Below are 15004 nucleotides of genomic sequence, written 5' to 3'. Positions count from 1 at the left end.
ATTTTCCGAACATTTCCGAACTTTTGTGGGGGAGGTACCGGAAGGAGTGGACCGATATAACCCTTCAAACTTAAACTAAGTTTGGACAAAATATTATGAAGGCCAAATTTTGGATAGGATCGGAAGATCCGTTCGAGAGTTATCTTGCGCTCCAACCACTACACACGGTGCTATAGGGATTTTTTTGAACCTTTCAGGCTATTTTCTCAGAAAGAATGCTTTGCCCCTGATGAAACTTGTACCGTGAATACAAGTTGCTAAAAAAATCAAAATGATTCGAGAGCAGGTCCTAAACTGAACTTTTCCGAAATGTTGTGTGGGAGGTACCCGACGGCGTGGACTGATCGAGTCCATATTGGAACCTCATCTAAGTTTGATAGAAATTTCTCGATGTGCAAAATACTCCGTTACTCCTTTCAAGAGTTATCGTCCGCACAATTTTCCGAACATTTTCGAACTTTTATGGGGGATGTACCGGAAGGAGTGGACCGATATAACCTATCTTCGAACTTAAATTAAGTTTGAACAAAATATTGCGAAAGCCAAATTTTGGACCAAATTGGTTCATCGGTTCGAGAGTTATCGTGCGCGCCAGCCAGACAGACAGACGGACGGACATTGCTAAATCGACTCCAAATTTTCTGAAACACAATTCGTCTAAACATACTTGGGGTCTAAACCATTATTTCGATGAGGCACATTTTGCCCGTATGAAAGTGTATATGCCCTCGTTAGCATAAATGCTGAGGCTATAAAAAGCATTAATAGGGTTTCGTGTTGTTAGACGACTAAAACTACACTTTTTACACTTAAGGGGTCTTTATCTCTGAAACTAAAAAGAGTTTTACTTTGCGGTCTTCAGCAATATAATAGCCCGAAATTAGAAGAACTTACGTGTCAAACAGAAGAACTAGGAAAAACTGAATCGAGCGCATCAAAATCGATAAAATATATCGAAGCTTACATAATTTCTGGAATTATGGTCAGTAGCAGCTAAACTATTGGGATTTGAACCAAGTAACCTTTCGCAAAAGTTTTCCAAACAATGTGCTCAGCAATTCTTCACAACATTTTGAAACTCTAAAGTACTTATTTCATGTTGTTTGGTTTATATTTCATATGTCAACTACATTATAGCGGATATTTCTTTCAACAAATAATTTAGCAAAAAATTAAACAGCTGAAGAGACATGGCGCGATGTATACGAAATAAAGGATTTTTTAGATATATTACCCATTTTGAGGCAACAAATGCAGTTTTTCCAGGTGATTTTTTTCCAAATATTGTCTCCATGCTCTTGTCTACAAGTTTGCTTCAGAATTTAAACAAGATTTGAATTAGTTTCAGTGATATTGCCTCGATTTTCTCTAAAAAGTCGATATTTAGCCATGTTTAGATGAGGCCATACAATCTAAACCCGATCTCAAAACACAAAACCAAAAACAAAAGGAAAAATAAAATTACTCGTAAATGCTACATTATTTTTTTAACGGAACAATGAATATCTGTTATAGTTTCCCAGAAACAGCTATATCTTTCTCCAAAATTTTGCAAAATAGGAAAAATATGGTCGCCCACAACATCCAATATGTTGACATAATTTTTTGGTTTTTTTTAGTTTCAATATGTTGCATATGTTGAATATCGAAACCCACATAGCAATTAACAAATTTTGGAATGTTATCATTTGGAAATTATCATAGATTCTCGAATATTGATCAAAGGCACATTCAGTTTGTAACTACGAGAAGAAGTACCATATCATACCTAATATTTTCTATTTCATGATGTCGATGGGCTATTTCTGAATTTGAGGAAAGAAATATATGGATTCTCGACGGTCAATTTTACATTTTACCAGGTTAGACTTCTTTTACTGGTGGTGTGCATTAACATATTCAAACATTTCGTCTGATAGGGTAGAACACACATACGTCAATAAGCAAAATGTTTGCAGGGATTCTGATGTACCAATTTGAATTTGTCCATAGAAGACGAAAATACCTTTGATCACTTCACAAAGTGATTCTATAACGGATTAAATTCTTTTTTCTCAAGAGAATTCTATAATTTTTTCATAAGAAGAGACAATGTTATTATTCAAACAAAACATACATTTTTTAAATCGGTTATAGTTATTGAAGTGTTAAAAGAAGCATTAAAAATAGAAAAATTTTTTTCTCGGGTTTTAACCTGCTTAGATAATACGAAACAATATAAGTATATTATTACGAAAAAGGAAATTAAATAGCTTTCGAAAACAAAAAAATCTGTTAAAAATAGTTGAGTTATGCAATTTGTTGTGTTTTATCCCATTGCGTATGATTGTTATTGTGATCTTTCCAATTGATAACAATCATACGCACTAATGTTCCAATGTTAAGAAATACAAAACAAGAAAAAAAACATGATCAGAAGAAGTCCGACAATTTTACTAGAGTGTAAAACACCAAATTGAATTCGGTAACTGCTGAGAATCTGGAAATGATACTTCTATAACCTTCTGATAACAAATATAGTTACCCATGAGATGCCCTGCAAAATGTTTGATGCCCAGCATCGTTGCATGTGATTTGTCGGTATGTACATTAGAGTGACCAAAAAAACAAAATTTCTTTTTTTGGATTCCCTACCCCCTAAATTTTTTTCCATTTGATCCAAAAACCTTATACATGAAATTTTGTGGCAATCGGTTAACGTTAAACCGTCCCAACTTAGCTATCTTTGTTTCCATAGTAATTTGTATGGGGCCTAAGTTGCATTTTCACCAAAAATTCTCAAAATGCCACAAGTATGGTCCGTTCATTATGGCGGTGCATTATTGTGACTAATTGGACTATTGGATTGTTTGTAGGATTGTTTTGACATTTTCATCGCAGGTTGTCCATGTGATAGTTGTATATTAACCATGACCAACTTTAATGGCTGTTGGCACTATAACTAACGAAAGGAATGACATAATTAAATCCATTTCCAAGATAGAGAATGGGGGGGTGGACATTTTAATAAAGTGTCATTAGTGCAATCATTAGTACAACATTATTATTTTGATAGCAGGATACAAGATTTTCTGAGATATGAGCCCCTATAAGAGCCAATATTTAATGCCAACCACTTATACATCTCTCGAATGTCTAATAGTAGCCTTTGTATTCGTTGTTTCCATTGATTGGATCTGCTAATGGAAACTTTTTTAAAACTACCCCACAATCGCCAAAAATATGCGCAAAAAACTTTCAACTTCGGTTCCTGTTATCTTTATTTGTGTTGTTACACCTTTCCCGTCCCATTGCCCTTTTTGTAAAGCGGTAATATTGGCCTTGTGAATACAATCACTAGTGCACTGAATTTCGTATATAACGTTGTTTTTCTACTCTCAGTCTTAAGACTCACAAAGGTATCTACACTTTCATACGGCCAAAATATGCCTCATCGAAATAATGGTATTAGATCCCAAATATATTTGGACAAAATCCATTTCAGACAATTCGGAGTCGATTTGCCAATGTTCGTCCATTTGCACAGTGGTTCCGCCCGTGGACAAAAATCGAAAAATTGATGGCGACAAATTTTATTGCGATTGAAATAAATATTCTCTAAACATATCAAATTTTTAATATCCAGCCTTATTTTTGTAAATTTACAGCAGTTATACGCCAAGTTAAGTCGAAGAAGTTGTGATTTGTATGTGAGGCCTTAAAAACGCAAAATACATCCGCACAGCATTCGTAGTTTATGAGTAAAATTAAAAAACATTGGAGAGGTAAATGTGCAATTTTCAAAATGCAACTTATAGGTGATGGCATTGGCAATGTTTTTACGAAAAAACAAATTCATAATTCGTTTTCTAACTCCATTAAAAATAAATTTGTTATAAATGACTTTTTCTATTATTTTTAATATAATTGCTATTAATTTATGTTGAGTTTTACTAATGTTGTGAGCATTTGTGAGTCTCGAAATTTGTTTAGAATGCAGGGGAAAGTCTCTAGTTTACGATTAAAAAAAGTCCAGCTGCCCCCATCTGCCACCCGCTAAGTTATTCCTCTTATACCTCGCCCGTAAAATTTTCAAAATTTCGAAAATCGGGAGGTACGTTTATATTCGAGCTATACCTAAACTTTGACCTATACTGAACATTTTTGGCAAGGAGGTATTTTGTTCACTCAGAACTCAAAATACAAAATTACAGCCAAATCGGTTGGAAAATGTGGGTAAAATCGTCAAAATTTCGAAAATCGGGTGGTACGTTTATATGGGGCTATACCTAAACGTAGATCGATATTGACCGTTTTTTGCATGGAGATATTTGGTTTACTCAAAACTCAAAAGGCCAAATTACAGCCAAATCAGTTGAAAAATTTGGCTAAAATTGTCAAAATACCGAAAATCTGAAGGTACATTTATATGGTGGCTATACCTAAACGTGGACCTATAGTGAATATTTTTTGCAAGGAGGTAATTTATTCACTCCGACCTCAAAATGCAAAATAACATCCAAATCGGTTGGTTAATTTGGCCAAAATCGTCAAAATACCACAAATCGGGCGGTACCTTTCTATGGGAGCTATATCCAAATATGGACCTATATCCAATAAAAATGGTTTTCTATTTTTTTTGGCTTGTTATAAACCTACGTTTAAAATTTGGAGGCGGTAGCTCGATTAGAACTATTTTTGGCACTCTTTTCCATACAAGTGGGACCACTGTGGTTTGTCTGGTGTCGGTCAGGCTGGCTGTAGCTCACGATAACTCTCGAACGGATCAGACAATTCGGTCCAAAACTTGGCCTTCGTAATTTTTTCTCCAAAATTAATTTAAGTTCGAAGATGGACAATGTCGGTTCACACCTTCAGCTACCTCCCCCACAAAATCGGATCGGGTTTTTTATATAGCTTCGATAGGTCGAGTTTTTGGCCATATATCGAAATCTGATCCTATCCACTCAATATTTTGTATGATTCGTGTTTTAACCACAACAATGAATGGTCATTGATTGGACCATAAATTCGGATTTTAGAGAATTTTCGTGAAAATGCATATTAGGGCCCATACAAATTACTATGGAAACAAACATACCTCTTGCGGTACGTGTTAACGTTAACCGATCGTCCAAAAATTTCATATATAAGGTTTTTGGATCAAATGAAAAAAATTAGGGGGTAGGCGTTTCCAAAAAAAAAACTTTGTCGTTTGAACAGATCAGCCGATTCGGTCCATAATTTGGCCTTAGTTTAAGTTCGATAATATCTGTCCAAACCTTCCGGTACCTCCCTAAAAAAATCCTATGGCACCATGTATAGTAGTTGGAGCGCACGATTCGATCCAATATTTCGTCAAAACTAAGTTTAAGTTCGAAGATGAGTCATACTTTACACATCGTCATATTTTTGGGAGGTTCTGTTCGAAGATCCTTGGAAAATGTACATGTTACTCCTTGTGGTCCTGTTTAGAGCGATATTATGTTCTTCATGGGCAAGTCCATGCTTCCAAATATAGTGGTCAAAAACCTCTAGTTATACCTACTGAAATGATTGGAGGTCGCGACATCTATAGAAAACAAGTAAAAAAGTATATGTCGACTTTGGCGACAGAGATATACCCTCAACCTGTGTGGATTGAAATACCTTTTTTCCAAAAAAAACTTATGTATTTAGGGGATTTTCAAAAGTTTTGGGCTTATAAAGCGACACAAATATGGATAGGATTAAAGCTCAAAAATTTGCGGGGATATCGATAGATAGTTTTTTTTTACCATACTAGCCTACGACAAATATAATATTGTAAACAGGGCCACTAGAAAAACCTTCGGATTCCAAAGGATTCTTGAACAGACCCTTAACCACACAAAAATATTAAATATTTGTGTGGGTGGTACCCCAAGTATTGGACAGATAGGGTCCAAATTTAAACATAAACTAAGTTTCGACAATATTTAGAGATTCAAAGTTTGGACCAAATCGGTTGCTACGTCTATGAGAAACCGCGCGTACCATTTTAGAGAATATTTTCGAACCTTTGTGGGGGAGGTACCGGAAGGAGTGGACCTATAAGCACCACCTTCGAATTTCATCTAATATTCGAAGAAATATTATTATTTTTTTTTACAACTTTCGGGCTGTTTTCTCAAGAAAAAAACTTTTAGTGTCGTAATTGAGGCAGCGAATGCAAGTTGCTTCAACAAAAATCAAAGTGATTCGAGAGCAGGTCTTAAACTGAATTTATCCAAAATTTTGTGTGGGAGGTACCCGAAGGAGTGGACAAATATAGTCCATATTCGAACCTGATATATATCTGGTAGATATATTAGGATATGGAAGGCATGAACCAATTCGGTCACGCCCTTCAAGAGTTATCGTGCCAACAATTTTTCCAAACATTTTTGAACTTTTGTGGGGGAGGTACCTGAAGGAGTGGACCGATATGGCTTATCTTCGAACTTAAACTAAGTTTGCACAAAACATTACAAAGACCACATTTTGGATCGAATCCGCAGATCCGTTCGATAGTTATCTAGCGCTCCAACCACAACACACGGTGTCATAGGGGTTTTAGCACTTTTCAGGCTATTTTCTCAGGAAGTATTGACTTGCCCCTGATGAAATTTGTACGGTCCCATGAAGGGCAGTGAATACAAGTTGATACAACAAAAATCAAACAAACCCACGGCAGCGGGTTCTTACGTACCGGATTGACACGAAACCAAAAGTGTTTCGGCCAGCGGCTGCCAACCCTGCATTATATGCTGCTACAACAACAACAACAACAACAAAAATCAAAGTGATTCGGGACCTGGTCCTAACCTGAACTTGTCCGAAATTTTGTGTGGCAGGTATCCGAAGGAGTGGACCCATTTAGTCCATATTGAAACCTCATCTAAGTTTAGTAGAAATTTCACGATGTGCAAAGTATGGACCAAATCGGTTACTCCCTTCAAGAGTTATCGTGCGCACAAATTTTCCGAACATTTTCGAACTTTTGTGGGGGAGGTACCGGAAGGAGAGGACCGATATAACCCATCTTCAAACTTATACCACCGAATCCGAATCGGTTGATCCGTTCGAGAGTTATCGTTCGCTCCAGCCAGACAGACAGACGGACGGACATGGCTAAATCAACTCCAAATTATCTGAAACACATTTCTCCAAACATACTTGGGGTCTAAAACCATTATTTCGATTAGGCACATTTTGCCCGTATGAAAGTAGATATACCCTCGTTAGCATAAATGCTGAGGGTATAAAAAATCATTGCTCAAATAAAATCCACTTCAAAAATGGAATATTCCTCCTCCGCAAAATTTTTGACTTTCAATCAAAATTTATGTTCGTTGGCAGGTTCATTCATAGAAGGGCCACAAAATTTGAAATTTATTGGGGACAAGGATTTTTTGCGTAGCCAGTATTCAATTCGATATTGTCAATAGATGAAAGTTTTAGTTCGCATAGGCTGAGGGATAGCTCTGTCAGCAAGGCCGCCATATACTTTTTTACTTGCCGTATCCTAGATCACACTGTGGGAAAGGGCATTGTGTATTTGTTCACTTGTTCCTTTTAGGGATATATGTATATAGAATCACTTTCTGAGTCAATTTATGTATGTCCGACTGGACAGACCATATATTTTTGTTCGCAACGTACAGGTCGGATTTGTTATGCGATTCGGTTCGGGGAAGATACTTTTTTGGCCATAGGGAAACCGCTATTGCTTTTGGTGAAATTCCATTCTGATTTGGATATATGTAGCTCGGAGGTATTTGGTGCACCAAAAACAGGCCGTGTATGTCCAATTTTGGTGAAAATTTGAATGACTGTATTTGGTCTAAAATTAAATGTGCCAAATTATATTGAAATTTGGATATAGCTCCCAAATTTATTTTACATATTCACAGAGTAGGGTATCATACGGTCGGCCATTGATCCATTCCTTACTGGTTTTTTCATATCAATTTATTTTCAATTTATCCAACGCCTAAACCCATGCCTTATAGATTTTATGGGTGAATGTCCTAAAGTGAATGGAAAAGCAAGTCAAAGCTGTTGAATGCGGAAACTTAAATGCCCAGAATGTTTATATGTCTTTATCAAGTCTGAAGAACGCCGAAAAACATCAACATTTTTAAGCTGTTTCAAAGAAATTTTCTTCCGCAGATTTTGGCAAAACGTTACCTCTATATACAGCAATATGTTAAACATTCAAAAATCGTATATTGATTATATTATTATTTATTTCATATGCAAAGTGCAAGCTTTATCGAAAAGTATATTAGAAAGTATTGAAATAAACAAACAAAAACGAATGAAGATAACAGTAATGGAGATCATGTTGGTCGTTGTCAAATAGTCCAATGAAATGAGGAGACGTAACAATGTGTAACAAATGAATGTGTTTGAAGATGTGTTAGTGTCAAATAAAAATCAAAAAACAATTTTCTTTTAAAACTCTGCTCACCTTAACATCACGTGGGAAATATTGTTTGCCATTGTGTAACCAATAGATGTCTGGACGTGGAATGCCTCCAACTAAGGCTTCCAACTTAACCTTTTGGCCAACACGAGCCATGGCATTGTTTAGGGGAATTTTGAAGTGAGGAACTTCAGTGGGTTCGAGGGCTGTAATAAGAAATTCAAATTAATCATTTTAATTGCAAAAAATAAATCCTACAACATTTCAACTTACGTTCCACAATAAGGCTGGCAGAACAATGCTCAATTCCGGCTGGATTTGAAGCACTGCAAGTGTAAACAGCATCATCTTCCAAAAAGACTTCCTCGAAACGTAGCTTAGCCTCACCATTATTGTAGCTAATCACGTAATCGGGGCAATCATCAATGCACTTATCATTTTTATACCACTGCACTGTGGGTAGGGGATTACCGGTGACAATACAAGAAAATTCAAATGACGAACCCTCTTTGGCACTGGCACTTGCCAAATAGCGTACAATACGTGGTGGAATCATTTGTACTTCAGCGGCATTTTCCCGTACCGACAAATTAGCACTTGTTGTAGCATTGCCAACCAGGTTCGAAGCACGACAAGTAAATCTAGCTGAATCGGCAGCAAATGTCTCCTCAATGACCAGACGACACATACCCTTGTCAAAGGAGGTTTTATAATCGGGATTATTTTGTATCAAAATGCCATCTTTGTACCATTCAATTGAGGGTTCTGGGCTACCGGTTACCTCACATTCAAAGGTGAATTTATCATTTTCCCTTGTGACGGCATCTTTTAGAGGTTTCACGAACACCGGCGAAGAGTATTTGATTTCGGTGAAAATGTGATTGATTTCAATATCTTTGCGTATATTTTCGGTAACAATGCGCTGATGATCGATTTGTTCGTGCATGCTTTGTAAACGTTTTATGGACTCCTCACGTTGCACCTGCTCTTTGAGAGCCAACATGCGGGCTTCTTCTTCGCGTTTGGTTTGTTCACGCAATGATTGAATGCGAGCTTCTTCCTCGCGTACAGCCTGTTCACGCAAGGTATGCAAACGAATTTCTTCTTCGCGAATTTTTCTCAGGCGTGTCTCTTCTTCTTCGCGTGCCTTTTGTTCACGGGCCGCCTGTTCACGCAATGTTTGCTCACGTACCGCTTGCAGACGAGCCTCTTCATCCCGCAAAGCTCTCAAACGTGCCTGTTCCTCTTCGCGGGCCTGTTGTTCTCTTGCGGCCTGTTCCCGGGCAGCCTGTTCGCGTATAAGCAACAAACGTTGCTCCTCTTCACGTACTGCCTTTTCACGGGCAGCTAATTCCAATGCTAAACGCTCACGTTCAAATTGTTCACGTGCTGCTTGCTCTTTAAGTGCCAACAGACGTGCTTCCTGTTCACGAGCAGCCTTTTCGCGGGCCTCTGCCTCACGCATAGCCATTTCCCGTTCAGCCTGCTCGCGGGCTTCGCGTTCACGTTGCTCACGGGCACGTTCTTCACCCTTCAAACGTTCGGAAACAATGGTGATGTCCGATTTAAGTTTCATAAACGACTGGAATATGGTCATGACATCGTTATACAATTGAGAAACTTTCGACATGTCGTGTGTACATTTGGCAGCACTTTCGAGCTTCTCGCGCAGTGGGCCCTCACGTTCATTAACATATTTGTCAATGTCATTGACTAGGTTTGAGGCTTCAACAGGGTCACGAAGATAGGTGATTTTGTTCGATACACTATTGTAGAAATAATTAATTTCACGATATTCACAATCAATCTGCAGGGAAAGGAAAATGATGTATTAGAAATGTAAAGAATGGGCATGGATGGGTATGTGAGATCTTACCTTCTCCACCACTTCAAAGAATTCCGTTGCCTGATTAAGGGAATTTCTCTTGATTTTCACTTGTTCCCTAAATTGTTGCCACTTGTCGTTAAGTTTGCGCAATTCCTCACGGAAGTAGGCCTCACTTTCTGGATTCGATACCAACAATTGTTGTGTGGTAGTCTCAGTGAATTTCTCAATGCGTTTTTCCAATAACTAAAAATAAATGGATGACGAACAGAAATACATTGTTAGTATTGAACAACATCTACGACATGTGCAGCAACTGCCTGCAATCCGATACTCAAAACCAAAAAAAAAAAAACAAAAATATGAAAACAATTTGTATACATATTCGTATAAACATACATATATTTTAAAATAACATTTAAGTTTACAAAATAATACAGGGATCAACGAAAGAAAACAATGTTCATACTATAAGCCATTCTATTTTTGGCGTTTCGTACCCCTTTTCTGAAATGTACATATTCCTCTAGGAACTACTTCCTACAAACTATGTGGAAAAATTCTCTTAACAATATTTTTGAATATTCCGTACAAATCGCTAAGCAATTCACACTCTAATGGCAAATGTTGTTCTTCTCTTATTTCACAGCTAGAACAGCTGTTGCTGTCACTTCCCAAAGCAAACAAATGGTGGACCAAAACGGATGTGTGAATGGTGGATAACAAAATCAATGCATGAATCATTTTTCATGTATTGGGGTCTACACTAGGCCGGGGCGATTTGTATGGAAGGAAAAAAGTGATAGTGGGCGCCTGGAGTTTCTGATTCTTGGGATTGTACTGAGCAAAAAAGTCCACTAGACCATATATCTACGGTGAAAATCGAGCCCCCGGATTTTTACTTGAAATTTTTTTCAAGGATATTTTGGCCAAACCATATCTCAGAAACTTGACCTATCCTAAAAATTTCCTTTTGCGTTCTTAGTACACTCACCAAGGGCTTTCATCAACAAAAGGAAATTTCCACCCACTGACTTTGAGTTAAATTTTGTAGCACAGTGTAATTTATCGATATTTTCCGAAAAATGTGCACTTTCTCGGAGCCATAACTGCCTGAAGGAGCGTTCCAATGCTTTTGCGATATACTAGAGAGTTCTTAATTATTGTCTTGGCTACAATTTTTGCCTTTGTGTTGGATCGAAAATCTCAGTGGTTTGGCTGTTACATATATGCCAAAATATCCAAAAAAAAAACTTTGAAAAGAAAACTTCAAGTCAAAATCCGGGGGCTCGATTTTCACCGTAGACATATGGTCTAGTGGACTTTTTTGCTCAGTACAATCCCAATAATCAGAAAATTCAGGCACCCGTGGTGGTGTTCAAATCGTCCCGGCCTAGTCTACACTTTAGTTTCTACTTCAGTGTTTTTTACTTTACATGTTTACATAATAATGCTAAGAATTGTATGATTATAAAAACGTTGAAGATCATGCATCCGGACAAGTTTGCATTAGTGATATATTTTCTGAAATGCTTATTGCACAGAGGTCCCGCTTGTATGGGAAGGTGCGACAAAAATTGTGGACATAGGTTTAGGTTTTGCTATAGTCTCCATATAACGGTACCTCGAGATTTGAGGTGTTTTGAAATTTTTATCTACATTTTCGGTCCGAATTGGCTGCAGTTTGGTATTTGGAGATCTCATAACTAAATCGGGAAACTTTCCCACCAAAAAGTGTGGACATAGGCGCAGGTTTTGATATAGCCCCCATATAACAGTACCTCCCGATTTCATGTATTTTGAAGCTTTATCTATATTTTCGGCCCGATTTGGCTGTAATTTGGTATTTAGGGTTGCCAGTAGACAGAAACCTTCTGCACCAAAAATTGTGGACATAGGTGTAGTGTTTTTGATGTCACACACGGAAATGCATGAACATATGTATATCAGTACGAAGTTTATTATAATCCTGTTGACATAAGTGATATTTGTCCAAAACGTTTCCGGTTAAACCAAATAACCACATTCGTCACATTTCGTTTTGATTTTGAAACGGCCTTTGACAGACGATACCAAACAGAAATGTGAAGATCTTTTGTAGATAAAGGGGATACCAATACAAATAATACTTTTTCGTAGGTTCTTACGACATATATCGGCAGGAAAACGTCCTTCATCACAGAGAGTAGGAGCGAAAGGTAGTAATCTTTCAGAACAAACAAAAGAATAGCGATAACGCAGAGACTTATAACGATTGGCTCGGAAATGCCGTCAACCAAAAGTTTCGAGAATCCAATGGAAGTCTCCATTGGATTCTCGAAACTTCTTCATCACATATCACAGTGTAGATCAACATGTGCATTCCATCAGGTGAATCACACCAGGTAGCGAATAAGCTCTCACTTAGACAACACGCATGAAGACATGAAGAATCCCTTATACCAAGTAACAGTCGCTCGTTGAACCTTTCTATCTAAGAACCAATAATAACTCTTCTATGGGGGCTATATCAGAACGTGGATATGTTTCGATCATTCTCGGCGGGAATGTTTGTACCCGCAAAGAAGACTAACAACCAAATTTTAGTCATATTGGTTAGATAATGCGGTTAAACTTTGAAAATACCGAAAATCGGCAATACCGTATTATGGGGCTATAACAAAACGGCAAATTTCTGGGGAAAAAAGTTTTGTAGCCCCAAAGAAAACAAAATATCAAATTTCTGCCATTTCGGTAAGGTAATGTCGATAAAACCTTTAAAATAACGAAAATCGGGAGATACCGTTCTATGGGTGCTGTATCAAAACGTGGACCTATACTGAACAATTTCTGGTGGAATTTTGAACGCCCCGCTGAATACTAAATGTCAAATTTTAGCCACTTCGGTAATATAATGTAGCTAAAACCTTAAAATGTCGAAATGTTCAGCTATTTTAGTTGGATATTGAGTTCATAACCTTCAAATTACGGAAAATCTGGATATAGACTTCTATGAGGGCCATGCAAATATAGACCTATAATGATAATTCTCTTCTCGAATGTTGTATACCATCCATTTCGGTTTGATAATGCGCTGAAAGATTCAAAATACCGAAAATCGGGATGGGCCGTCCTATGGCGGCTATACCGACAAATTTCTGGTGGTTTTATACCCCCAAATAAATACTTAATACCAAATGTCAGCCATATTGAGGCCATAACCTTTAAAATAAGGAAATTCGGAAGGTACCATTCTATGGAAGCTACATCAAAACGTGGATATTTTCAATACCAAACATCATTGAAGTAATAGAAACTTCTGTACCTTGATTTCAACAGACATCCGAACATGGTTATATCGACTTAGAAATTTGTGCAGATCATGCATCGAAAAATGTTTCGATGTGTTACAAACACAATTAAAAATTTAATAATACCCTCCATATTATGGTGGAGGGTATAAACAAAATAAAAAGAGAGCTGATTGTCACTTCTACCTTCTTTAATATGTCTTGTGTGTATGTGTTTTTCGTTTGGCATTTGACATATTTTCCCTCTGTTCCTAAACTCTATTGCCATTATTTAAGCGCCTTCTTTAATAAATTTAACATGTTCTTGTGAAGGGAAACACACATGAAAAATTAAAATAATTAGTATATTATTAATTTTTTATTAATTAATTAATTTATTATTATTATACTTTAGTTATAACTAAAGTTACTAAACTAAATTTATTCAAAATTCCTCAAAAAATTATTACTATAGCATACTTTTAGGCCGTTCTGTAATTAGTTCATAATTGATGTGCCAAAAATCACAATTTTTATGGGCAAAGAAATGTACCGATGGATTTTCAAAATATTAGTAAATTCCATTGGTAGTGGGATTTTCTAACACATTTTTTGGTTACCGACAAAAATCGGTAAATTCGGTAAAAAATCGATCTGAACAAAAACTGGGCAAATGCAAAAAGTAAACAAAAAAGACCATGAAAACGCGACAATATCTATTAGTTGTCAATGAGAGCCGTACCTAAAATTGTCTGAGCGACATTTTTGCAGAACATGTCGAAGCTGAAAAATGTTATCTTGTGGTACTTTCATTGCGGTTCTTGAAATAAAGGACGAAAAGGACATGGAAGGAAGTGAGTTAGAAGGTCGAAATGTTGTAAGATCCTCATTAGATTTGACTGAAGACATGTTATATCAAAAATAAGCCAGAACAACAGCAAACAAAATATAACACTAATTTCTGATGGCTTATAGGGTCTGCAGTGAAAAATTCATCATGCCATAACTCAAAGTTTCGACTCACGGCAAATCTGCCCTTTGGGGTTCTGCATATACTCATCAAGGGCTTTCGCCCCTAAGAGGAATTTTCCACCCCCAGACCTCGAGCTCCATTTTGTGGCACAGTGTTATGTATCACAATGAAAGTGATATTTTCCTCTTCCATTAATGGGCTTTCCTTTGGGAATACGACTATTAAAAGCGGATATATTCGTATAGGAAAAAAAATTTTTGTCTACATTAAGTTTTTTGTCCATTCCGAGTCTTGAATATTATTTGACCATCACCAAACTCAGAATGCTTCTTTCTCTCTGGGAGCTCTACTAAAATTTCGTGACGATTCTATCAAAATTGCGATAAAAATGGGATGTATTCCCGACTTTTGCGATATCTGCGTTGCTTGACCACCTACGCCAACCTACTTTGCATCATTGTAAATATGGGATTTTCTACTTTCATAGTCAGACCACCTACGGCAACCTACTTTACATTGTTGTAAAGGTC

The 15004-nt window shown here is 37.0% G+C and overlaps 1 protein-coding gene across 18 annotated transcripts in view; it reads right to left on the bottom strand.

Moving 5' to 3' along the window:
- The window catches only part of zormin, a 361202-nt gene that overhangs the window by 179755 nt on the left and 166443 nt on the right, over positions 1-15004 (bottom strand). For all 18 annotated transcript variants that reach the window (XM_073982044.1, XM_073982035.1, XM_073982040.1 and 15 more), the window contains 3 exons: positions 10284-10478; positions 8681-10214; positions 8453-8613 (listed from right to left, as the gene is read on the bottom strand). In XM_073982044.1, coding sequence (XP_073838145.1) covers positions 8453-8613; positions 8681-10214; positions 10284-10478 — 1890 coding nt within the window. The remainder of the gene's footprint in view (positions 1-8452; positions 8614-8680; positions 10215-10283; positions 10479-15004) is intronic.

This window comes from Musca autumnalis, unplaced genomic scaffold (assembly GCF_047663935.1).
Source record: "Musca autumnalis isolate F117 unplaced genomic scaffold, ASM4766393v1 scaffold_4, whole genome shotgun sequence".
Taxonomy (NCBI): Eukaryota; Metazoa; Arthropoda; class Insecta; order Diptera; family Muscidae; genus Musca; species Musca autumnalis.
Note: the sequence above shows the minus strand (reverse complement) of the source record. Positions and strands in the feature narration are given on the sequence as shown.